Below are 26798 nucleotides of genomic sequence, written 5' to 3'. Positions count from 1 at the left end.
CCCTGTCCACAATGCAAGAAGATATGTGTCTAGTACAGGTAAGAAACCAAAGAAACCATGCAACACTCTCAGCTCTGCTACATGGCCATGAAGAGCCCCAGTCAGCATGGCTGCACACAGGGCTCTACCTGCCCGGATATAACAGCAGGTCTCCCCGGAATGCCCAGGTGCTGAGGCACAGGAGACAGTACCGCTGTCACCGGGGACTCCGCCATTGTGTGCACAGGCCAATCATCCAGCGGCTAATCCCCAGAACACAGCGGAGACGCCGGAAGAAGCGCTCTGATTGGTGCCCCCGCTCCCACAGCCGTTACCATAGCGCAGGCGCAATGCGAGCAGGACGCGGACTGGGATTTGCCTAGGTAACGTGTTGTGTTTACAGGGGCCTGACACCTGTCACCGGCTCCAGCGCGGAGGGAGCTCCGGGGTGCGGAGGACGGAAGATGCCGGTCCGATTCAAGGTGTGTGTGACGGTGACATTACTATGTGAGGTGCCTGGCTGTGTGACTGCTAGGACGGAGCAGGGGCATGAACAGTGAAAGCAGGGTGTCAGCAGGTCCGCACGGTGCAGCTGTGCATCGCTCTACTGCCATTACTACCAATGTGTGTGATCAGAGGCAGTGACTCTCAGGGTCAGGACCGGGCATTAGTATTCATTTACTATATTATTACTTATATATACGTCAGTACAGTCCGTTTAGTACATGTTTGTCTGCCCCATAACGTCACATTTCTGGAGCCACTTACTTTGCCCCATACAGTGTCATGTAAAAGTTTGGCCACCCTTGGTTAAAATTGCTAGTCATTTTCCTTTTTGTAATTTGTAAAATGAAAAAAAAAAGACAATATTTTGTTTGCCTAAAATACGAAGGACATGTGTCATCTGTAACTTTAGGCCTTTTAGAGATCATTTCATCTTCAACTTGCTTAACTGTCCGCAATAACAGTCATATTGATCAGGGGTGCCCAAACTTTTACATGCCACTGTACATGGCCCTATCAGGACCGGGGGGTGGGGGGCAGGGGTGAGTGACAGCCTGGCAGAGACTTTGTGGAAAATCAGGGCACAGAAAGTACATAGGCAGAGGCTGTCTCATGGGTCAAAAGAGAGCGACTGGACAGCAGGGCTTTATGGCTAGTAATAGAGAACTGGGAGTGTGAAACGCAGCAGGGTCTCTGTGGAGGGGTAGGTGGGAGATGCTGTGTCTGGGCTCTTTAGAATTTAAGGGGGCAAAATAAGAAATCCTGGCTTCCGGGACATACTGAAAAGAATGAACATAACTTATTAGTCCAAAAATATGAAGAGGTATAGTAGGTTTCTTGTGCATTTTAGACATGGAGTGAATTTGGAATATCTAATATATACTTCCCTTGTAATGTCTTCACATCCTGTTCCGTCCAGATGTGTCCGGATCCCAGAATTTCAAGCGGCGGAAGTTCACCGATCGTCATATTGGGATACCCAAGTGATGGGTGTCTCAATATGGAAACTGCTGGTGGCACCAGCCTCTTGCGTGGTACGACCAGCGGAACACCGTCGTGAACATGCCGCCGTCGGAATCAGCCAAATGATTCATTGACCGCCGCCATCTTTATACAATAGGAGCGCATGAGCAGTTTTAATGGGACTGCCGCTATCTGTCTGCACAAAGATGGCGGCGGTCTGATTAAGGCTATGTGCCCACATTGTGTGTTAAAACGCACACAGAAAACCGGACTCCTTCCCAGAAATCGCGCTGTTTTTTTCCCCGCGCAATTTCACCGCGATTTTACCGCGATTTTCTCAAGCACTCTCCAAGCGATTTGAAGCATAGTGTTTGACAAGTGTGAGCAGCTTTTTACTATTGAGGCCTCCTATGCGGCATCAATAGTAAAAGATAAAATGTTAAAAATGATAAAAAAATAAAAAATCGGGGTATATTTACCTTCCGACGTCCCGCGCTGCATTCCCGGCCACAGCGTTCCCAGCGATGCCTTGTGAGACCTGTGATGATGTTGGTCTCGCGTTGCTATAGCGATCTCGTGAGACTACGTCATCACAGGACCTTGCCGCAAGGCATTACTGGGAACGCTTAGGCCGGGAATGCAGCGCGGGACGTCGGAAGGTAAATATACCCCGATTTTTTATTTTTTATTCTTTTTTTTTACAGGGGTATGGTACCCAGGGCCTGGAGGACAGTCTCCTCTCCTCCACACCGTGGGTACCAACCGCACATGAGACGCTTAACTTCCCGCATGGTGGGCATAGCCACATGCGGGAAGTAAGCGATTCTCATGCATTCCTATGGGTGCGGAATCGCGGCAATTCTTTGCGATTCCGCACAAAAGATTGACCATGCTGCGATTTTTTCCGCGATGCGATTCCGCCGCGCAAAAAAGCGCAGCATTAGCACAGCATGTGCGGAATGCCATCGGAATGCATGGGGGGCGTTCTCTACACGATTTTTAAACGTTTTCGCGCCGAAAATTGCGGCAAAAACGCTTAAAAATCGCATCGTGGGCACACAGCCTTACTGCGCCTGCGCGGAATTCACGCAGGCGCAGTGAATCATTCAGCTGATCCCGGTGGCAGATGCGCGACGTGTCTATAGGCAGAGGAAGCCGGTCACATTAACCCCTTCTTGACATCAGACGTACTATCCCGTCCATGGGACCCGGGCCCCTATGCCCATGGACGGGATAGTACATCTAGCGCGATCAGCGGCGCCCACGTGGTGAGCGCCGCTGATCGCGGCCGGGTGTCAGCTGATTATCACAGCTGACACCCGGCACTATGTGTCAGGGGCGGTCACGGACCGCCCCCGACACGTTAACCCCTTGCACACCGCGATCAAACATGATCGCGGTGTACCGGGAGTTAAAGGGAAGCATCGGCAGGGAGGGGGCTCCCTCCATGCTTCCCTGAGCCCCCCACGGCAGCGCAATGTGCAGCGCTGCTGCGGGGGACTCCTTTTCTCCAGGCCCCCGGATCCAAGATGGCGACGGGGGCCTTCGGGGGCCTGGAGGAAGCTGGCTTCCTCAGTGCCTGCAAAGCGCAGGCATGAGGAAGCCTTGTGCACTGCCTGTGACAGATTGCTGATCTGTCACAGTGATCTGTGATGTGACAGATCAGCGATCTGTCACAGGACAGTGATGTCCCACCTGGGACTATGTAATAAAGTAAAAAAAAAATTAAAAAAAAGTGTAAAAACAATTTAAAAAAAATCGCCAAATAAATTAGTAAAAAAAAAAAAAAATATTCCCCAATAAATTCATTTTTTGAAAATAAAAAAAACCCAAAACAATAAAAGTACACATATTAGGTATCGCCGCGTCCGTTATGACCCGCCCTATAAAACTGTCCCATTAGTTAACCCCTTTAGCGAACCCCTAAAAAATTAAAAATAAAAAACGAAGCAAAAAATAATGATTTATTATCATACCGCCAAACAAAAAGTGTAATAACGCGCGATGAAAAAGACGCATATAAATATCCATGGTACCGCTGAAAACGTCATCTTGTCCCGCAAAAAACGAGCCACCACACAGCATCATCAGCGAAAAAATAAAAAAGTTATAGCGCGCAGAATAAAGCGATGCAAAAATAATTATTTTTTATATAAAATAGTTTTCATTGCATAAAACCGACAAAACATAAAAAAAGACCTAAATGAGGTATCGCTGTAACCGTACTGACCCGAAGAATAAAAGCGCTTTATCAATTTTACCGCACGCGGAACGGTGTAAACGCACTCCCCCAAAAGAAATTCATGAAACGCTGGTTTTTGTTCATTCTGCGTCCCAAAAATCGGAATAAAAAGCGATAAAAAAATGTCACGTGCCCGAAAATGGTACCAATAAAAACGTCAACGCAAAAAATAAGACCTCAAATGACTCGGTGGGTCAAAATACGGAAAAATTATAGCTCTCAATATGTGGTGATTCAAAAACTATTTTTACAATAAAAAGCGTCTTTTAGCGTGCGACAGCTGCCAAAAATAAAAACCGCCATAAATAGTAAATCAAACCCTCCCGTTATCACCCCCTTAGTTAGGGAAAAATAATAAAATTAAAAAAATGTATTTATTTCCATTTTTCCATTAGGGTTAGGGCTAGGGTTAGGGTTAGGGCTAGGGTTAGGGCTTGGGTTAGGGCTGAGATTAGGGTTAGGGGTGTGTTGGGGTTCGGGTTGGAGTTAGAATTGGGGGTTTCCATTGTTTGGGCACATCAGGGGCTCTCCAAATGCAACATTGCGTCTGATCTCAATTCCAGCCAATTCTGAGTTGAAAAAGTCATATGGTGCTCCTTCCCTTCCAAGCTCTGCCATGCGCCCAAACAGTGTTTTACCCCCACATGTAGGGTATCAGCCTACTCAGGACAAATTGCAAAACAATTTTTGGGGTCCAATTTCTCCTGTTACCCTTAGGAAAATAAAAAATTGGGGGCAAAAATATCATTTTTGTGGAAAAAAATGATTTTTTTATTTTCACGTCCGAGCGTTATAAACTTCTGTGAAGCACTTGGGGGTTCAAAGTGCTCACCACACATCTAGATAAGTTCCGTGGGGGGGTCTAGTGTCCAAAATGGGGTCACTTGTTGGGAGTTTCAATAGTTTAGGTACATCAGGGGCTCTCCAAACGCACATGACACCCGCAGACCATTCCATCAAAGTCTGCATTCCAAAATGGCACTGCTTCCCTTCCGAGCCCCGACGTGTGTACATACAGTAGTTTTCTCCCACATATGGGGTGTCAACGTACTCAGGACAAATTGGACAACAACTTTTGCGGTCCAATTTCTCCTGTTACCCTTGGGAAAATGGAAAAATTGGGGACTAATTGATCATGTTTGTGGAAAAAATACGATTTTTTTTATTTTCATGCCCTGGCATTATAAACTTCTGTGAAGCCCTTGGGGGTTCAAAGTGCTCACCACACATCTAGATAAGTTCCTTAGGGGTTCTTATTTCCAAAATGGGGTCATTTATGGGTGTTTCCACTGTTTAGGTACATTAGGGGCTCTCCAAAGGCAACATGACACCCGCAGACCATTCCATCAAAGTCTGCATTCCAAAACGTCACTACTTCCCTTCCGAGCCCTGACGTGTGTCCATACAGTAGTTTTCTCCCACATATGGGGTGTCAGCGTACTCAGGACAAATTGGACAACAACTTTTGGGGTTCAATTTCTCCTGTTACCCTTGGGAAAATAAAAAAATTGGGGACTAATTGATCATGTTTGTGGAAAAAATACAATTTTTTTATTTTCATGCCCTGGCATTATAAACTTCTGTGAAGCCCTTGGGGGTTCAAAGTGCTCACCTCACATCTAGATAAGTTCCTTAGGGGGTCTAGTTTTCAAAATGGGGTCATTTGTGGGGGGTTTCCACTGTTTAGGTACATTAGGGGCTCTCCAAAGGCAACATGACACCCGCAGACCATTCCATCAATGTCTGCATTCCAAAATGTCACTACTTCCCTTCCGAGCCCTGACGTGTGTCCATACAGTAGTTTTCTCCCACATATGGGGTGTCAGCTTACTCAGGATAAATTGGACAACAACTTTTGGGGTTCAATTTCTCCTGTTACCCTTGGGAAAATAAAAAAATTGGGGAATAATTGATCATGTTTGTGGAAAAAATACGATTTTTTTATTTTCATGCCCGGGCGTTATAAACTTCTGTGAAGCACTGGGGGGTTCAAAGTGCTCACCACACATCTAGATAAGTTCCTTAGAGGGTCTAGTTTCCAAAATGGTGTCATTTGTGGGGGGTTTCCACTGTTTAGGTACATCAAGGGTTTTCCAATCGCGACATGGTGTCCGATCTCAATTCCAGCCAAAAACGTCAAATGGCGCTGCTTCCCTTCCGAGCTCTGCCATGCGTCCAAATAGTGGTTTACCCCCACATGTGGGGTATCAGCGTACTCAGGACAAATTGCACAATAACTTTTAGGGTGCTGTTACCCTTGGAAAAATAAGAATTGAGGGTGAAAAGATCATTTTTGTGGAAAAAATATGATTTTTTAATTGTACGGCTTTATGTTATAAACTTCTGTGAAGCCCTTGGGGGTTCAAAGTTCTCACCACACATCTAGATAAGTTCCTTAGGGGGTCTAGTTTCCAAAATGGTGTCATTTGTGGGGGGTTTCCACTGTTTTGGTACATCAGGGGTTTTCCAATCGCGACATGATGTCCGATCTCAATTCCAGCCAAAAACGTCAAATGGTGCTGCTTCCCTTCCGAGCTCTGCCATGCGCCCAAATAGTGGTTTACCCCCACATGTGGGGTATTAGCATACTCAGGACAAATTGCACAATAACTTTTAGGGTGCTGTTACCCTTGGAAAAATAAGAATTGAGGGTGAAAAGATCATTTTTGTGGAAAAAATATGATTTTTTAATTGTACGGCTTTATGTTATAAACTTCTGTGAAGCCCTTGGGGGTTCAAAGTTCTCACCACACATCTAGATAAGTTCCTTAGGGGGTCTAGTTTCCAAAATGGTGTCATTTGTGGGGGGTTTCCACTGTTTTGGTACATCAGGGGTTTTCCAATCGCGACATGATGTCCGATCTCAATTCCAGCCAAAAACGTCAAATGGTGCTGCTTCCCTTCCGAGCTCTGCCATGCGCCCAAATAGTGGTTTACCCCCACATGTGGGGTATTAGCATACTCAGGACAAATTGCACAATAACTTTTAGGGTCCTGTTACCCTTGGGAAAATAAAAATTGGGGTGAAAAGATCATTTTTGTGGAAAAAAATATGATTTTTTAATTGTACCGCTGTACGTTATAAACTTCTGTAAAGCCCTTGTGGGTTCAAAGTTCTCACCACATATCTAGATAAGTTCCTTGGGGGGGTCTAGTTTCCAAAATGGGGTCACTTGTAGGGGGTTTCCACTGTTTAGGTACATCAGGGACTCTCCAAACGTGACATGGCGTCCGATCTGAATTCCAGCCAATTTTGCATTGAAAAAGTCAAACGGCGCTCCTTCCATTCTGAGCTCTGCCATGCGCCGAAACAGTCGTTCCCCCCCACAAATCAGGTATCAGCGTACTCAGGACAAATTGCACAATAACTTTTGCAGTCCAATTTCTCCTGTTACCCTTGGTAAAATAAAAAAATTGAACCTGAAGTATTTTTTTTGTGAAAAAAAGTTAGATGTTCATTTTTTTTTAAATATTCAAAAAAATTCCTGTGATGCACCTAAAGGGTTAATAAACTTCTTGAATGTGGTTTTGAGCACCTTAAGGGGTGCAGTTTTTAGAATGGTGTCACTTTTGGGTATTTTCTATCATATAGACCCCTCAAAGTGGCGTCAAATGTGATGTGGTCCTAAAAATAAAATGGTGTTGTAAAAATGAGAAATCGCTGGTCAACTTTTAACCCTTATAACTTCCTAACAAAAAAAAATTTTGGTTCCAAAATTGTGCTGATGTAAAGTAAACATGTGGGAAATGTTAGTTATCAAGTTTTTTGTGTGCCGTATCTCTGTGATTTAAGGGCATAAAAATTCAAAGTTGGAAAATTGCGAAATTTTCAAAATTTTTGCCAAATTTCCGTTTTTTTCACAAATAAACGCAAGTTATTTGAATGAAATTTTACCACTAACATGAAGTACAATATGTCACGAGAAAACAATGTCAGAATCACCGGGATCCATAGAAGCGTTCCAGAGTTATGACCTCATAAAGGTACAGTGGTCAGAATTGTAAAAATTGGCCCGGTCATGAACGTGCAAACCACCCTTGGGGGTGAAGGGGTTAAAGGGGTTTTCCCATGAATGAAAGTTCATTTTAAATATTGTCTGTGTCTAACCGTGTACGGAGCATACCACAGCTCCTGGGCAGGGGAGGAAGCAAAAGACAATACTGGCATTACAGCAGGGGATCACAGAGGATACATTTTGTGAGATAAAATATTTCAGTATTTTGGTAATGTCAGTATTGTCTTTTGCTTCCTCCCCTGCACAGGAGCTGTGGTATGCTCTGTACACGGTCAGACACAGACCATTTTTAAAAAGAACGTTCGTGGGAAAGCCCCTTTAAAAAGCAAATATCAACGCCAACATGGGGTAGACAGGTCAAAGAAGAGAGCACAGATGGGAGAAGTCAGCACATGAGAGCGTGGATAGGTGGGTGAGCACATGGGGGGGAGAGATTCTCAACGCTGCAAAGCCTGCCCCCAACGCGACATTACCGCCCTCCCGATGCAATAGCATCAAGCCTCTGTCTAGTATGCAGATAATTGGAGAATGAACACATATAATCAGGTGTATATTATATTCCCTGTACTTTATAGGTGGGGAATGAACATGAATTCTATGTAGATAACAGCAGAATGAACACATATCCCATATAAACAGTTTACTGTTCCCGTCAAACATCTACTGCTGTCCCTGTAGGAGGCAACTGTACAGATTTAGATTAAAACAAAAATGACCCTTTTTTGTTTCATTTGACCATTGGACTTAAGAAATCAAATGTGAATGAATGTTATTTTAATTTAGGGTCTATCAGAATATGATAGAAATTTCAAGTGGAAATCCTGGGATGAAGATCAAACCGAGATGTCTAGATGGGCAGGACTTCCGTCTGATGAACTTGGTGAGTAGTATTCAGTAAAGAGACTTACAAGGTTGTTTTTTTTAAACTATTTCCTGTATTAACTCATAGTGTTAGAGTAAAGCGGGACGGTGCATGATGTTCACACACAGTTTAAGTAGTGAATCGACTATTAGTGGTACCAAGACCTGACCCTGACTTCAGATTGCATATTACTTGGCGTATGCAATGTACTGTTGTACAGCCGGAAGTCGCGGTTGTGATGCTGTCAGTATGATGATGCAGTCAAAAAGGCAGCAAAAAATTAAACTTGTCTATTAAGGATGGGTCATGCAGCCCCAAAAATATCCAGAATCAATGTGTTTGTTTTTGCAAAAATTATGAATCTAATTTTTTTAATCACATCATGATTTTATCACAACCTTTACTCCCTGGCCTTTCGTCTAAAACGGTCTTCTCAAGTTTAAATGTCATCAGCTGTCCATCATGATAAGGCTAGTTTCACATTAGCGTTTTTTTAGTGCTGCACTTCGTGCGCAATAGAAACGCATGCAAAAAACGCATCATGCGTTTTGCATGCGTTTGCATTTTTTAGGCGCATGCTTTTTAACCAGTTTCTAGCCATATTATCGCTTAAAATGCATGCGATTTCAAACGCAGGCGTGCGCATGTCCATGCGCACGCCTGCGTTCCCATAGACTGTAATGTGTTATTTTTGCGCATTCCATACGCTAGCGTGCGCATGCGTTTTTTTACGCCGTTGGACGGACCCAAAAATGCAACAGGTTGCGTTGGGCGCGCACTACAAAAAAACGCATGCGCACGAAAACGCATACAAACGCGTGCAAACGCTAGACCATGTGCCCGCCATGTCAAACATAGGGGCGCATGGCTCTTGCGCATGGACGCACACAATGGGCTGCGCTAAAAAACGCTAATGTGAAACCAGCCTAACTTTTCGTTTATTGTGGGGCCGTCCACTGGGTGCATCACCAGGCCAATGGGTGGTAATGCCCACTGGTGCTCTATTTATTCTTAATGGGACATCTAAATATAGACAAGCCCTGCATTTGTCTGGTCCCCAGCACTCCCATAAGAATGAATCAAGCATTAGTGCGCATGATCAACCATGGCTCCATTCACACAGGGTTCTTGGGAGCCCTGGTTCTCAGAATCAGTGGGGGCGCCAGCGGTTGGAAAGTTATCCACTATCTTATTGATAGCAGATAACTGGAGAATACACCTGTAACTATTTCTTAATAATTTCTTGTTAGGCTCGGATTAAAGAGTTTGGTGTAGGAAATTCATTGTTAATTAATGATTTATGGTATATTCTATTCTAAGGAATATATGTCAGGTTCAGATTTAATTATCATTTAAGTCTGCTACGTAGTCAGTCACTGACTGCAGGGTGCTACAGCCAGTGCTTGGCTACAGTGTTCATGTACCTGTGTCGGTACACCATTACTACAGCTGAAAGTAGAGACCCAAGGGTATTAGTATGCGTCAATTTTTTGGTAAAGGCATTTTGGTGCCATTTATGACTCTTCGGGCAGGAAAAACACTGCTTAAATTAGGATAGGTTTTGCCTTGTTTTTAACGTGTTTTTGATGTGTTTTGTATGTGTGTATTTGTTTCAGATTTTTCCCCACTTATTAGTATGAGGGAAATCTGCAGCAAAAACGCTGGAAGAATTGACATTCTGCAGAGTTAATTCTGTCACAAAAAAGTAAAATTTGCATGAGACTTCAGGATTGTCTTTCACTTTGCTGATATCAGGAAACCCTTCAGGTTTTGTGACAATTCTGCGCAGAAAAAAAATGCAACTAATCTGCATCAAATATGCAAAGTGTGCACAGACCCTAAGGGATTAGGCGGCAAGAACGGTTTTCTATACTTGCAAGCGCCACTCTGAAGGCGGACAGATCACCGGCTTCAGACAGTTTTAGGGCCCATCGAACTCCTACAATGCTGCAAAGGGAAATCTTCCTTATGCTAGCCACATCAGAGAGTCCTCGGTACGGACCATGCTGCTGGTGGACTGTCAGTCTTCAGGAGTGCACCACCCATCAGCATCCAGGAAGCCGGGAGGCAGAGGACAGGCGCGCTCCCGAAGAAAGAAAATTCGTTTACACCCTCAATCAAGAAAATAATTAAGATATTTTGGTGATTGCTTGTCTTCTTTATTGTTATGCTTGTTTCTTTATAAAGGTATTACTAGAGAACCCAACTTTCCTTCAAAACGAAGAGTTCTATATTATAATCCTCAGATTGCAAAATCATTTCATTGGAAAGAAAATAATGCTTTAACCTCGGAAACGTCAAGCCGCGCACAAAATGGTAAAACGCATACCGTGGTCGAAGAGAAATTACACACGCCAGACGCTCCAAGGTCGCAAAAAAAATCGAGATCTCAATCAACCGTGCCTAGAAAGGTTCCCGACAATGGCAGCTCTGCAGTCCTTAGAATTAAGTCTGCGGATGACCTTGCAGCAGCGCCCGTAAAGCAACCTGTGAATGACAGTGCGCCCAAGAACAAAGAAAGGGAGAAAACAAAAAGTGCACAAGTGCCTGGTGATGCAAAGCAACCAAGAGACAGAAATGGGGTAAGAGCCGAAATAGGTTTTGGCATGGTATATTATAGTTGTATAGTGAGTTATATATTGCTGATTCTGCTTGTTTAGTTTGGACTTTCCCAGTTACAGCTTCAGGGCCTAGTCACAAATCTGAATCATCTCTCAGTACAACCTTCACATTGTATGAGTCCGCAGTGTCCTTACTGTGCATACTGTTCTGCTGTGTGCATTAGTCCTTCATTTGTACAGTGGGTGATGACCTCATAGGTTACTGAATGCATTAATTGTATATTTGCAAATTCCGATTTTACTTGGAAGTACTCCAAGAAATGAACTCTATAGAGACTGATGAAGTTTTGTCATATGTGAAGATCCACAGGGTTCTGCAGAAGAAGGCAGGCTTGAATGTAGCGGCTGCACACCATCCGCTGAAGGTATCGGAGTACAGAAGGCAATTTGAAAAAAAAAGTCCCACAGACAACTCCCCGTTGCTTGCTGCCGAACATGTATGTCTTCATATACGTTTTTTTAAAGGACTTTCTGATTTTTATTTATTTATTTTTTTTTAAAATTTTATTGCAAGGTTTATATTTCATAGCCTATTTACAGTTGTGGCCAAAAGTATTGACACCCCTGCAATTCTGTCAGATAATACTCAGTTTGTTCCTGAAAACGATTGCAAACACAAATTCTTTGTTATTATTATCTTCATTTAATTTGTCTTAAATGAAAAAACACAAAAAGAATTGTCCTAAAGCCAAATTGGATATAATTCCACACCAAACATAAAAAAGAGGGTGGACAAAAGTATTGGCACTGTCCGAAAAATCATGTGATGCTTCTCTAATTTGTGTAATTAACAGCACCTGTAACTTACCTGTGGCACCTAACAGGTGTTGGCAATAACTAAATCACACTTGCAGCCAGTTGACATGGATTAAAGTTGACTCAACCTCTGTCCTGTGTCCTTGTGTGTACCACATTGAGCATGGAGAAAAGAAAGAAGACCAAAGAACTGTCTGAGGACCTGAGAAACCAGATTGTGAGGAAGCATGAGCAATCTCAAGGCTACAAGTCCATCTCCAAAGACCAGAATGTTCCAGTGTCTACCGTGCGCAGTGTCATCAAGAAGTTAAAGCCCATGGCACTGTGGCTAATCTCCCTAGATGTGGACGGAAAAGAAAAATTGACAAGAGATTTCAACGCAAGATTGTGCGGATGTTGGATAAAGAACCTCGACTAACATCCAAACGAGTTCAAGCTGCCCTGCAGTCCGAGGGTACAACAGTGTCAACCCGTACTATCCGTCGGCATCTGAATGAAAAGGGACTGTATGGTAGGAGGCCCAGGAAGACCCCACTTCTTACCCCGAGACATAAAAAAGCCAGGCTGGAGTTTGCCTAAACTTACCTGAAAAAGCCTAAAACGTTTTGGAAGAATGTTCTCTGGTCAGATGAGACAAAAGTAGAGCTTTTTGGGCAAAGGCATCAACATAGAGTTTACAGGAGAAAAAAAGAGGCATTCAAGGAAAAAAACACGGTCCAGTCAAACATGGCGGAGGTTCCCTGATGTTTTGGGGTTGCTTTGCTGCCTCTGGCACTGGACTGCTTGACCGTGTGCATGGCATTATGAAGTCTGAAGACTACCAACAAATTTTGCAGCATAATGTAGGACCCAGTGTGAGAAAGCTGGGTCTCCCTCAGAGGTCATGGGTCTTCCAGCAGGACAATGACCCAAAACACACTTCAAAAAGCACTAGAAAATGGTTTGAGAGAAAGCAGTGGAGACTTCTAAGGTGGCCAGCAATGAGTCCAGACCTGAATCCCATAGAACACCTGTGGAGAGATCTAAAAAAGGCAGTTTGGAGAAGGCACCCTTCTAATATCAGGGACCTGGAGCAGTTTGCCAAAGAAGAATGGTCTAAAATTCCAGCAGAGCATTGTAAGAAACTCATTGATGGTTACAAAGAACCGGTTGGTCGTAGTTATTTTGGCTAAAGGTTGTGCAACCAAGTATTAGGCTGAGGGTGCCAATACTTTTGTCTGGCCCATTTTTGGAGTTTTGCGTGAAATGATCAATGTTTTGCTTTTTGCTTCATTCTCTTTTGTGTTTTTTCATTTAAGACAAATTAAATGAAGATAATAATACCAAAGAATTTGTGATTGCAATCATTTTCAGGAAGAAACTGAGTATTATCTGACAGAATTGCAGGGGTGTCAATACTTTTGGCCACAACTGTATAGGCACTATACCAGAAATTAATCACTATAAGACAGAAAATAAGTTTTCTGGTTGGGGAAAACCTTTGTCCCTGGCGAACTTTGTTTAATAAAGAACAAAAAATAAGAAAAATAAAAAAAATAAATAAAGTGAACTTTACTCATCTTCCCAGGTTCAAACCCTGACTCTCCACCATTGCTTCCTGTGTCTATTACTGTTTGCGGCGTTGACGTCATGTTGACAGTGCTGCAGCCAATCACTGAGCTCACTGATTGTCTGTGATATGAACACTACAGACAATAACACCCACTAGGAGCAGCGGCAGAGACTCCGCGCTGGACCCTGTTAGGATGAATAAAGCATAGTGTATGTGCTTTCAGATAAATTGCAGCTGGGGAAAGTGGTTTTACTCAACCGGGAAACCCCTTAACTCCCGGAGCTTTTTTCGATTTTTTGTTTTCGTGTTTCGCTCCCCTTCTTTCCAGAGCCATAACTTTTTTTTTTTTCTGTCAATATGGCCATGTGAGGGCTTATTGTTACTAATATAGTGCCAATATGTAAGCTATGAATGGTAAACTTTGATATGCCTGGATTAGAATTGTTGGGGGCGGTATAACCGGGCATGGGTATGTATGTATTATCTTTTCATTTAGTTACATAGTGGCATTTAATTGAATAGGCCGCTGCTTATTTATCACAGCTTATGTTATTCTTATGTGGTTAGGATGACTCTTTAGGTTCCAGGATGTAATGTATTGTATAAAAAAGGAACTTAACGGGGATAATGGTCCAGAGCCTGGGCACAATGGTTGCATGCCCTCCTTTATTTGAATGTGGTTTGGATAATGTTGCCTTTATGGAAACTCCATAATATTGGTGAAAATGTGCAAAAGAAACAAAATTCATACATAAATTGGGATATTTTAGGAAACTGAGAGGAAGCGATAGAGAAATTACATACAGTTATGGAACCCACACTTGTTTTCTTATGCATACTGACTGCTATTATTTCTTTTACTAGGTCATACATAACAAGAATCAGTCAGTCCCGCCATTTAAGACAATAAATGTCAAGACAGATACTGAGTATAAAAGTCAGTTTAAAGGGTCACCACCTGCAAAAGGTCCAAAATTAAGAAAATACTGGGAAGACAAACCTTCCTTCCAGTATGACCGAGAACACTCATCTCCTAAAAGGAAGGTAAGGCATGATTATACTAGCTCCAAATAAGCCTACTTGTGCCCACAGGCAGCCTGCCTCTGTACACTTTTTACATGATACACAAGTGAACCTGATGGCTGATGCATGCTTTCCGATCCACGTCAGCATGTATCACATACCGGCTGCATGATTTCAGCCACTTTTGCTTAACTCTAGAACGTTGCAGCGTTTCTTAGAAAACATACTTTAAAAGCTGTCCAGTGGCTTTTCCCTCGCCTGCCCTGCATGCGTGTATAGGGGGAGACCTGTCACTCCAAGGTAGCTGGTGGGCAGAAGCCACCAGGAAACCAAGCCACACAAGAGACCAGTTGGACAGGGGGGAATTAAAGTATGCTTTTCTCTGAACGCCACAACAGTTTAGAGTCAGACATACTTGGCTGACAGAATGCAGCCATCATCTGAGCTGCTGGTGAATCCATCTATCAGCTGTCAATTTCCCTTTAACCTTTTCACGACCAGTGACGTACATGTACGTCATCAGCCATGTCCCTGCCTTTAATGTGGTGAAGGGGTTAAATTTTACAACTTAAAAACGTCAAAGTCCATGCACATATGCTTTATTTCAATGACACTGCTGTTCACTATGGATAAACAGGTTCTGCCTGTGGAGAGTTGTATGAATATATATATATATATATATATATATATATATATATATATATATATATATATATATACTAGCTGAAGAGCCCGGCGCTGCCCGGGCATAGTAACTAACTACGGTTAGTTATAACAAATTATAATGAATATATATACACACCGTATATATATATACCCGTGTAGAAGCCGACCCCCCTAATTTTGACACAAAAAACTGGGAAAACTTATTGACTCGTGTATAAGCCTAGGGTGAAAATGCCGACGCTACTGGTAAATTTCAAAATAAAATGGGCCCCATAAGATGCTCCATAAAGTTCATGATGGCCCCATATAATGCTCCATAAAGTTCATGATGGGTTCCATAAGATGCTCCATACAAAAATATGCCTAATAATGCTGCACAGTGAATAATGGTGGCCCTATAACATGGTCCATAATAACATATGCCCCTTATAATGCTGCACAGTGATTAGTGGCCCCTTATAATGCTGCACAGTGATTAGTGGCCCCTTATAATGCTGCACAGTGATTGGTGGCCCCTTATAATGCTGCACAGTGATTGGTGGCCCCTTGTAATGATGCACGGTGATTAGTGGCCCCTTACAATGCTGCACGGTGATTAGTGGCCCCTTACAATGCTGCTGCCGCTGCCTCAATTAAAAAAAAAAACTACATACTCACCTTGTCGCTGCTGCAGCTGCTGCTCATCAGCGTTGCCGGCTCTGCAGTGACTGGTCAGGCAGAGGGCGCCTACTAACTACGTCATGGCGCCCTCTGACCTGAACGTCACTGCCAGAGGAAGCAAGACAGCAGAGCGACACGCAGCAGTGGAACGGGGGACAGGTGAATATGGCTCCCCCCGTTATATTCACCTCTCCTGGCATGTCTCTGCAGCCCCCCGTGCTTGTTCCATCTTCTCGGCGCTGTTCTTCCTGCTTTCTGCGGTCACGTGGTGCCGCTCATTACATATGCGCATATTCATGAGGGTAATGAGCGGTACCACGTGACCGCTGAAAGCAGGAAGAACAGCGCCGAGAAGATGGAATAAGCATGGGGGCTGCAGAGACATGCCAGGAGAGGTGAGTATGATCTCCGACACCCCCCGCTCCCCCTCCCTGGCCGACTCGCGTATAAGCCGAGAGGGGGACTTTCAGACCAAAAAAATGAGCTGAAAATCTCGGCTTATACGCGAGTATATACGGTGTGTGTGTATATATATATATATATATATATATATATATATATATATATATATAAAGCTGAGTGTATTGCCCCGACCACTCCGCATAGCCACATTCACCATAATATCCCACATCATCCCGTCAGCCAGAGCTACCGGATTACTACCCCTAATATCCTACATCGTCCCATCAGCCAGAGCCACCGGACTACTAATATCCCACATCATCCCGTTAAAGCCACCGGACTACTATCCCTTATATCCCACATCATCCCGTCAGCCAGAGCCACCGGACTACTACCCCCTAATATTCCAAATCATCCAGTCAGCCAGAGCCACTGGACAACTACCACTAATATCCCACATCATCCCGTCACATCCGCCGGACTTCTACCCCTAATATCCCACATCATCCCATCAGCCAGAGCCACCGGACAACTACCACTAATATCCCACATCATCCTGGGGTCAGAACCAGAGCGCTGAGTGGATTTCCCCTGACTTGCATACCAATGATCTCTTTAATAGAACCTTGGGGTCAGAATCAGAGCACTGAGGGATTTGCCCTAACTTCCGTACAGGAGATCCCTTTACGAGATCCTGGGGTCAGTACCAAAGCGCAGAGTGGATTTGCCCTCACTTCTGTACCGGGGATCCCTTTAAAAGGGGCCTGGGGTCAGTACCAGAGCATTTGAAGGCAATTGCCCTGACTTCCATACCGAGGATCCCTTTAAGAGAGGCCTGGGGTCAGAACTAAAGCACTGGATGGATTTGCCCTGCCTTCCATACCGGCGATCCCTTTAAGAAAGGCCTGGGGTCAGTACCAAAACGCTGAGTGGCTTTGGCCTAGCTTGCCTACCATTGATCCACGGGAGGGGGGGGATTCATTTCTGTCATGTGCTCTGTCCTCCTTTCTGGGGGCAGACAATGGCTGGGAGCTTATGTTCCTGGGGATGCTAGATTTCTCCCACCATGTCAGTGTCTGCTGAGGTGTTGTCAAGTGGGAAAACTTGCTCATAGCAACCAACCAGGACTATCCACAATTTGCATAGTTTCAGGCGCTCTCTCAAAACACATGTGTTCAGAGCGGCCTATCACGTTCACTAATCAAAGTCATTCTATGTGTAAGTGTGCGTGTGTAGCCCATTTACTATCTCCATCCATCCCTCACTCCCTCAAGATGGCTGGACCTTCATTGTAAATACACACCTGTACTTTGTATCTCCCCCACCTCATTGTAGATTGTAAGCTCTCACGAGCAGGGTCGTCTGATTCTGCTTTAATTATTGTATTGTTAACGTTGTTACTTATGACTTGTGTGTTGAAACTGTTAAACTGTAAAGCGCTGCGGAATATGTTGGCGCTATATAAATAAAGATTATTATTATCACAGCTCAGCTACTTTTAACCAGCTCTGGTGAAATGAAAGATTCTTCGTGATTGGTTGGTGATACACACATACATACATTCATTTTTCTATGTAGAGATGTATACGTATATCTGTTGGACCAGTCACACTTTTTACCGGTATTTTGTGGTAGATATCACCTAGAGAAGTTGTCATAGTGGTTTATACCACAGGTTGTGGACAGTGCTTGATGCAGCTTCAGTCCTGGTGCTGGTACACACCCCAATAGTTTACAGTTGGTCTTAAGTGCAAAGAGTGATTAGTCCACCATCTATTAGTAAAAATAAAAAGTACCCTTGTATGTGTCAGTGGTGGTCATTAGGGTAATTGTGATGGTAACATGAGCAGAATTTCATGTGATACCTCAGGGTATCACTAGAAGGCTGTATAAGGGGAGATGCCTCCTGTTTCCTGCTCTCACTTGCAGCCTCACCTCCACCAGTAACACCTTTTCTCCTTCATAAACCCAGGTAGCAAAAAGGAATTCAAACTATCCATACATATTAGATACCTGTCGGCCAAATAGTTGTTTGACTGTCCGCTCTCTCCTGACTTCCCTGTATACAGCTAATCTCGGATCAGCCGAATGTTCTTCTGTTGTCTGTGAGAAAACAACTGCCAAAATAATGTGGCAGAGGCTTATCTCCCCACTGAACCAAAGAATCAGGCTATTGAATTCCAATTGCTCTATCCTTATGCCCCCTGGTATAAGCTGTTAGGGGACAGTCAGGAGTCCCCCATACACATTAGATGGTCTGCCGATCTCGATGAAAATGCCTTTTGACCAACATTTATCTAATGTATAAGGGGGCATTGAAGAATATCATCATGCTCTATGTCACTAAGTAAGTGCAGTACTCAAATATTCTACCCAGACTCGGTGAAGTTGTTATTTAGTTATTGAAAGGGTATTTCCAGTTTAAGAGAAATGGTTCTCAAATAACTGCATAGCTCTAAAATGACACCTGAGATCGTAGACCCAGATGGACAAATCACGGTGCAAGGGCTGTGCTGCTGAAATAAGCAAATCTTCACCTGAAAAGGATTAAGGTATTTTTTTTATTCTATGCGTTTCAACTCCAGACTGGCATCTATTTTTTAAGACAAAAGAAACAAGTTTTATTTCTTGAAAAGGACGCCGTGCTGACGTTGAAACACATAGAATATTTCAGCAGCCCAGCCCATACACCATGATTTATCCATCTGGAGGAATAACTCCACCAGCCACAGGGCAGCAGCACCCGCTGACTTTCATGCTTTCATAGGAGTTGTGCCTATCACAATAAATAACCTACTCTCCCTCTATAGGGTGTCACCCCATCGTTCTGCACTCTGTTCCCACTCTAGCTATCCCCAAGCTCAGATGGTCCTCTCCTTTTCCCCCAGGTCCAGCGCTAGCCCTTCCTTGCTGCTCTGATCTCTGAGTTTTGGCTGCAGCTGTGACTTCACAATAAAAAAATCACATTACCATTGCTTCAAATAACTCATGTCATTTACACCGGTAGAGCCATTGAGCTCAATTATTGGCTGCAGCAGCCATGTGCACTATTGAGTTGACGTCACCGCTGTAGCCAAAATAGAGTGACCGAAGCAGTAGCGGAGAGCCATCGCCGGACCTGGTGAGGGTGAGAACTAACTGAATCTGTTGTTCTCTAAGTATTCAGTCCTTCTTAAATAGGAAACCCCTTTAATTACATAAAACACAAATCTTGTGTGAAGGCTTTCTTAATCTATGTTACATCATTTTGTGTAGGATAAAAAGAGAGACATTAGTTCATTTGAACCTGGCCTTGGTTACATGGATAAATCTGGGAAGGAACAAGAAGAAAAAGGTAGAAAGATTATCAAAGAGAAAATTATTCAACAAGTCAAAATGCCAAAGTATTATAGGTATGTGCCATATTCATTTTCGAAGTGTGAAAGTGATGATGATTTTATTTATCTTCAGTATTTTACCCATTCTCAGCTGTTTCTGTATCTCAAATTTGTGTTCTTTGAGAGCAGCCATTACTCTTCTGTAAAATTGTTTCTGCTATTCCTCATAATAATCATCATCTAATTCTGTCTGTTTGTAATGGAAATCCCGTGTCGCTGATTGGTCGTGGCCGGCCGGGCGTGACCAATCAGCGACAGGCACAGTCCAGCCGCGAACTGGCACGGAATTCGAACGACGCAAGCCACCGCTACCGTCAGGAGATCTGCGGCTCTAGCCGCTGATCTCCCGGCAGTTGCCGCGGATCATCTCCTGCCGCACGGATTTGCCACAATCAGCGATATTGGCGTGGAATTTAAAGGGGATCTGTCACCCCATTTTTGGCCTATCAGCTGCAGCCACCGCCATCAGGGGCTTATCTACAGCATCCTGTAATGCTGTAGATAATCCCCTGATGAAACCTGAAAGATAAGAAAAAAGAGTTAGATTATACTCACCCCGGCGTTCGGTCCGGTTCGATGGGTGTCGCCGTCCCGTCCGGCGCCTCCCATCTTCATACGATGAATCCTCATCCTTGCTTCTTCCTCAGCTCCTGTGCATGCGTACTTTATTGACCCTGTTGAGGGCAGAGCAAAGTACTGCAGTGCGCAGGCGCCGGACCTCTCTGACCTTTCCCGATGCCTGCGCACTGCAGTACTTTACTCTGCCCTCAACAGGGCAGATAAAGTACGCGTGCGCAGGAGCCGAGGAAGAAGCAAGGAGGAGGACGGCATCGTATTAAGATGGGAGGCGCCGGACGGGACGACAACACCCATCGAACCGGACCGAACGCGGGGCTCTATTCGTCTTCCCATCAATTTTACCCATCTTCCCTGTCCCTGCTGAAGAAAAGCAGGCCCAAACCATGATGCTGCCACCACCATGTTTGACAGTGGGGATGTGTGTTCAGGGTGATGAGCTGTGTTGCCTTTACGCCAAACATATCGTTTGGCATTGTTGCCAAAAAGTTCGATTTTTGGTTTCATCTGACCAGAGCACCTTCTTCCACATGTTTGGTGTGTCTCCCAGGTGGCTTGTTGCAAACTGTAAACAACACTTTTTATGGATATCTTTGAGAAATGGCTTTCTTCTTGCCACTCTTCCATAAAGGCCAGATTTGTGCAGTGTATGAATGAGTGTTGTCCTATGAACAGACTGTCCCACCTCATCTGTAGATCTCTGCAGTTCATCCAGAGTGATCATGGGCCTCTTGGCTGCATCTCTGATCAGTCTTCTCCTTGTTTGAGATGAAAGTTTAGAGGGACGGCTGGGTCTTGTTAGATTTGCAGTGGTATGATACTCCTTCCATTTCAATATGATCGCTTTCGCAGTGCTCCTTGGGATGTTTAAAGTTTTGGAAATCGTTTTGTATCTAAATCCTGTTTTAAACTTCTCCACAACAGTATCACGGACCTGCCTATTGTGTTCCTTGGTTTTCATGATGCTCTCTGTGCTTCAGACAGAACCATGAGACTATCACAGAGCAGGTGCATTTATGCGGAGACTTGATTACACACAGGTGGATTATATTTATTAACATTAGTCATTTAGGACAACATTGGATCATTCAGAGATCCACAATGAACTTCTGGAGTGAGTTTGCTGCACTGAAAGTAAAGGGGCCGAATAATATTGCATGCCCCACTTTACAGTTTTTGACTTTCCACAAAAATGTAAAATAACCAATAAATTTCGTTCAACTTCACAATTATGTCCCACTTGTTGTTGATTCTTCACCAAAAATTTACATTTGGTATCTTTATGTTTGAAGCATGATATGTGGCAAAAGGTTGAAAAGTTCCAGGGAGTCGAATACTTTTGCAAGGCACTGTTTATATATAATTTAAATTTAAATAAATAATATCAGCTGTGCAGGAAAGCTTGTCTGATAATTATTTCTCGCATTCCAGGAAAGTGAAAACTGAATATTCTGCAAACTTTTTATCACCTTCGGAATTTAAATACAAGGATGGTGCATGGGTGACGACAAAGAACCAAGTACACGATCAGGTGAGTAACATAGATGTGGAAGAGCTGAGGTTATTAACCTTTTACGTTTTTTGATAAATATCCTTTTCGCAGCATGTTCAAAGATTATGGACTAATTGCCTTGAACGTTGTTATTAAACACAAAAATATAAAGGAAAGGGTTTGCACTGGTTGGTTCTGAGAACGCCATATGATTATATTTTGCGAAGTTAGACTAATTTTTTTTATGTATCTTGTAAATAAGAGTCATGTGTACAATAAAAGCAAAGAGTCAATTAGAACTTGCACTACTGAGGATTGTCTTGTTGTAGAAAAACAGGTCCCAGCCTAGCGTGGTGCAGCACAATAATGGTCAGCTGTTCAAATGCTCTTCAGAATGTAATTACACAGATATTAAGACCATGGTTCTCACCAAACATCAAAAAGTCATCAGATCTTCATTATTATAAAACCATGGTCACAAGATGTAGATGCAAGCTTTAGTCTATGGTCTTTTTGTGTGCAGTCAAGGCCACCTATTGTGTGAAACTGTGCTGGATGGGATGTCAATGAAGACAGTGTAGATGTACTAGCAGCAAGGAGACTGTGACTAGTACCCATTGCAACACCACCTAGATGACTATTAAGAGTAGCACTCTGCAGTATTACAACTGTTTTTCAGTATATCAGCATACCCCTGGTTAGTGACTTAAATAGACTCTGATGCGTCCCGGTGCATGATTTGGACCAGGGCTCCTCCATCCTGATATGTATGTGCCCTCCATCCTGGCATACATGTAGCTCCTTCTGGCCCCATAAGTATATGTCCCTTATCCTGGCCCCATCCTACTACCGTATATATCCCCCATCTAGGTATATGACCTCCATTCTGCTGCTCTTCTTTAAAGTATAGAAAAAATTAACCATTATACTCACCAGGGGTATACATAGATGTCATGGGTCCTTATAGCAGAGTATAATGCACTAACCCTAGTCATCAATACAGTATAATGTACCCCACATAGTCCTCCATACAGTATAATGCACCCCTTATAGTATAATGCGCCTCTCCATAGTCCTCCATATTAGTTTAAACACAACCCATATCCTTAATATAATGCACAACCCATAGTCCTTTATAAAATATAATACACAGCCCATAGTCCTTCATATAGAAAAATGCACAGCCCATAGTCCTCCATATAATATAATACACAGCCCATATTCTTCATATAGTATAATGCACAGGCCATGGTCCTCTACATAGTATTATAGTCAACCCATAGTCATCCATGTAGTAGTATGGCCACCGTGTTCTCACTCATCTTTAAAAAAATAAAAAAGTACTCGCCGCTCATCTGCTTCCTCGTCGCACACGGGAGCGCATGAAGTTACTTCCATGCACCTCTAGTCACGTGATTGGCCGGTAGCATGTATTGCCGCGCACTTACCCAATGGGTCTGTGTGCTTCAATACACTTCAGCTGAATATACGTCCGAGGACACACATCGAGCTGAAGTTTTGCTGGCGTCGGCAGGCTCTTCTCTTCACCCAACAGGCCTGGTCATGATGGCGCCGACTTTGACCCCGGTAGTTACCCCTCTTCCCCTGGTTTACCTACATACAGAAAGAAAGGGATGTGTACGTATGTTGTACATGCGACTAAACATTAATCTGAGCAACATATACTTCCCTTTCCTTATCTTTGTACAGCTGACACTTTTGAGTTATGCTTTAGACTTCTCTCTTTTTATGAGCCATAACCTGAGGGAAGGTTATGGCTCAAAAATATTTCAGGTTGCAATTTAAAGGGGTGTTCCCATCTCCAAGATCCTATCCCAATATGTAGTAGGTGTGTTGAGGTAGGGCTAAATTAACCCTTCACGGTTGATCCAGTGATTTCCAAATTAGTTCACAGAATGTTGCTAGCAACTGAGAATAACCACACGGAGATGTGTCTCTGTATGGGAGGATCAAAGCACACCACTAACCCCGTTTATTGAATCTCACATTACATAGCATTCTACTTAATTATGCAAAGTATACAGCTACCAATAGAATCGTAATACATTTAAGCCAATAGTATTGCAAGAAAATCGGAATATGTCCCCTGCTGCGTGACGTAGAATATAGAACAATAGCACATTCTTTTAGGGTCTCATCTCATATCTCATATCTTGTACAGCTGGAACAGTCTGGTTTCATAACAGCCATGAACTTTCATCTAGTTAAGTTACAAAATTTTACTTGTAAACAACAAAATGGCGTCGCAAGCACAAAAATGGATCCCGAAGAACAAGATGTCCCGTACATCTGAATACTGTACTTCACAATTCCCCCCTAGATAAATTTTGATAACACATATGCAGCATCAGAGGTGCTATCCCAAGCTAACAGCTTGAGGGGTACTGGTCTTCACATGACTGATGCCGTGTTACCAGTCATGGCTGTCGCGGCGCACCCGTCCCCCCTGTATACTGCAGTTCACGAATAACAATTTTTGATGACGGTGGTGGAGATCTTTTGTAGGTAGCCATGTGCTTGGCTTCAACATCTTCATCAAGTAGCCTTTTGAGATCAGTGCAGAGAAGAGCAGGGGCAACGACACCTTTGGTATCATCATTAGCTGTCTTTGTGCAGAATTTCCTAATACATACAGAAATACACCAAAGAACAAGTTTTAGTATCACATATACAACAAGGATACAGGCAGCAATGTGTAACAAGCTCTGTAAGATCCCAGCTATCCAGCCCCCAATTCCCTTGAACCAATTGGCTGGATTGAGAAAGGAGAAGGTGTCTGACCACCAACTGTCTTTAGTACGATCATTGTCTTTATCGTATTGATCTCTGAGTCTTTGAATATCTTCTAACTTTAACCTTAACTTCATAGTACTGTTAGGATCTATATAATGACAGCAAGCGGGTCCAATGACCTGACACATGCCACCTTGCGCTGCTGTTAAGTAGTCCAGCACTATAGTATGTTGATTAGTGACTATAATAAGTTGATTTTGGACAGCAACAGTAGTATTAAGTATGTCCAATATATTCCAAATTTGATCATCTAGATAATCTGTGGCCCTAACCAATTTATCCCACATTTGTGTAATCATAGGGTAAATGAAAATAGAATTGACAATTTTATTGGCCACACTCATCTGTACTATATGTGGTCTCCCTGAAGGGCGGGGTGAATTGTCCGCAGCTCTTTTGTATAATGTATGTTTGGGTATAGCCTGTGTATCCAACTGTTTGTTCGGAATAACAAAGGTGGCCGGGGTCAAGCGATCCAGAGTACAAGTACCTCTTACCCCTACTGGCAACCATTTATAAGCATTGTCTCCACATACCCAGAACATGTCATCAGGTAAATCCCATAGGGCTGAATGTTGCAGTACCAATCTATGAGCTAAGTCTATGAATGCAGATGCATTCTGAAGCATGCACCAAGCTGGAGATTGTCCTAAAGGGCTACAATAACCTACATGGGGATTTCCACAAGTGGGGGTTCCTGGCACATATTCAGAGGACTCATTACAAGATATATTGCCAGGAATACTGGCACAGGTTTCGTTAGAACCCTGGGGAAACAAATTAGAATATTCCCATGACGTGTTATGTAACCTTCTTTCTAACAACATTGGTTTGAAGGCATCAGTAGAGTGTGAAGTTCCATTGAAATTGACTTGTAGACCATACGTTGGAACTTGCCCCAGATTGATTAAACTAGTCTTATTCTTAGGGACCCATGCTCCCCCTTTGTAGGCCAAATATTGAAGTTGTGTATTACTTCCTGAAAGGTTACCTTGCCACCAGGGGTATCCCACCCATCCCACAATAGGTATACCAACAGTTAAATTCCATAACTTATCATTATATGTGGCATTATTAGCGAGTGTGTCAGAACAGTCAGTCCAAGCAAATAACTCCTCGGGTGGAACAGGGATAGCCAAAAAGGGGATGCTTGTGGCTGACACTGGTGAATACGTGCAAATCCAACAGTCTGCCAGAGACTGGGAATTGTCCAACAAATCTCTCAGTAATTTTTCATGATGTTGTATAAACTTATTATTCAAGGACGTTGGGGAATTTAGGCTGTCCCATGCAGTTACCAATAATAATATGGAAAATGCGAAAAACCAAAACATAATGCCCCCTTATTTGCTATTGGCTCGTTTAACCAGCTTGCAGTGCGATGCGTGAATCCAAGTCGGTCTTCCTTCTAGTTTCACTGATGTAGGGGTGATGAGGAGGACTTGATAGGGACCGTCATACAAGGGTTCTAGTCCGTGCTTTCTGACATGCCTTTTCACGACTACCAAATCACCAGGCTTCAGGTTATGACAGGTGTCGGTTTCTGCTGAATCTGGAAGAGAAGAAGAAACTAGAGCATGGGTGTTAGCAAGATTTTTACTAAGCTGAATAACATATTGAACAGCACGGTCAGTTTCTTCTGATAACTGCTGGGGCTGGAAGTTTGCAACTGGGGCCTAGTACCAAACAATATCTCATATGGGGACAGACCATGTTTTGCAATAGGGGTAGTACGAATATGGTATAGTACAATGGGTAGGAGCTCTGGCCATGGAGCCGTAGTCTCCTGCATTATTTTGGTCAATTGTCCCTTCAATGTGCCGTTCAGCCTCTCAACTTTCCCACTGGATTGTGGGTGGTACGGAGTATGGAGGGCTACAGTGGATCCAAGCATTGTCAGAACTTCCTGGTACACATGAGAAGAAAAGGCCAGACCTTGATCACTTTCAACAACTTCTGGAACCCCATATCTGCATATGACTTCCATCACCAGTTTCTTCGCTGTAGTTTTTGCAGTCATGTTGGTAACGGGGAATGCTTCCGGCCAACTGGAGAACATGTCAACAACAACCAAACAGTATTCATACCTTCCAGACTTAGGCGACATGATATGGTCCACCTGGAGCCTTTGGAAAGGATAATCGGGCTTAGCAAGATGCTTCTGGGGTACACGTTGAAGTTGACCAGGATTGCAAGTCTGACATATATTACAGGCAAGGTTGAGCGCTGTCAAAACTGTGGAAATTCCCGGGGCCCAGTAGAATTTTTGCACCAGTGCGAGGGCCTGATTCTT

General features: G+C 43.5%; 1 protein-coding gene across 3 annotated transcripts in view; it reads left to right on the top strand.

Moving 5' to 3' along the window:
* The first annotated feature begins 238 nt into the window (after positions 1–238).
* The window catches only part of MDM1 (Mdm1 nuclear protein), an 88303-nt gene continuing 61743 nt past the window's right edge, over positions 239–26798 (top strand). Inside the window, exons 1-7 of one of the 3 annotated variants that reach the window (XM_073555485.1) lie at positions 240–461; positions 8488–8584; positions 10754–11148; positions 11490–11624; positions 14360–14539; positions 19502–19638; positions 21631–21730. In XM_073555485.1, coding sequence (XP_073411586.1) covers positions 444–461; positions 8488–8584; positions 10754–11148; positions 11490–11624; positions 14360–14539; positions 19502–19638; positions 21631–21730 — 1062 coding nt within the window. In that variant the 5' untranslated portion in view covers positions 240–443. Of the gene's footprint in view, positions 462–8487; positions 8585–10753; positions 11149–11489; positions 11625–14359; positions 14540–19501; positions 19639–21630; positions 21731–26798 lie in introns of all 3 variants that reach the window. The other 2 variants (XM_073555484.1, XM_073555486.1) reach the window with 2 other exon arrangements.

The sequence above is a fragment of the Dendrobates tinctorius genome, unplaced genomic scaffold, assembly GCF_039654945.1.
Source record: "Dendrobates tinctorius isolate UK_male_01 unplaced genomic scaffold, ASM3965494v1 ptg000224l, whole genome shotgun sequence".
Classification (NCBI taxonomy): domain Eukaryota; kingdom Metazoa; phylum Chordata; class Amphibia; order Anura; family Dendrobatidae; genus Dendrobates; species Dendrobates tinctorius.
Note: the sequence above shows the minus strand (reverse complement) of the source record. Positions and strands in the feature narration are given on the sequence as shown.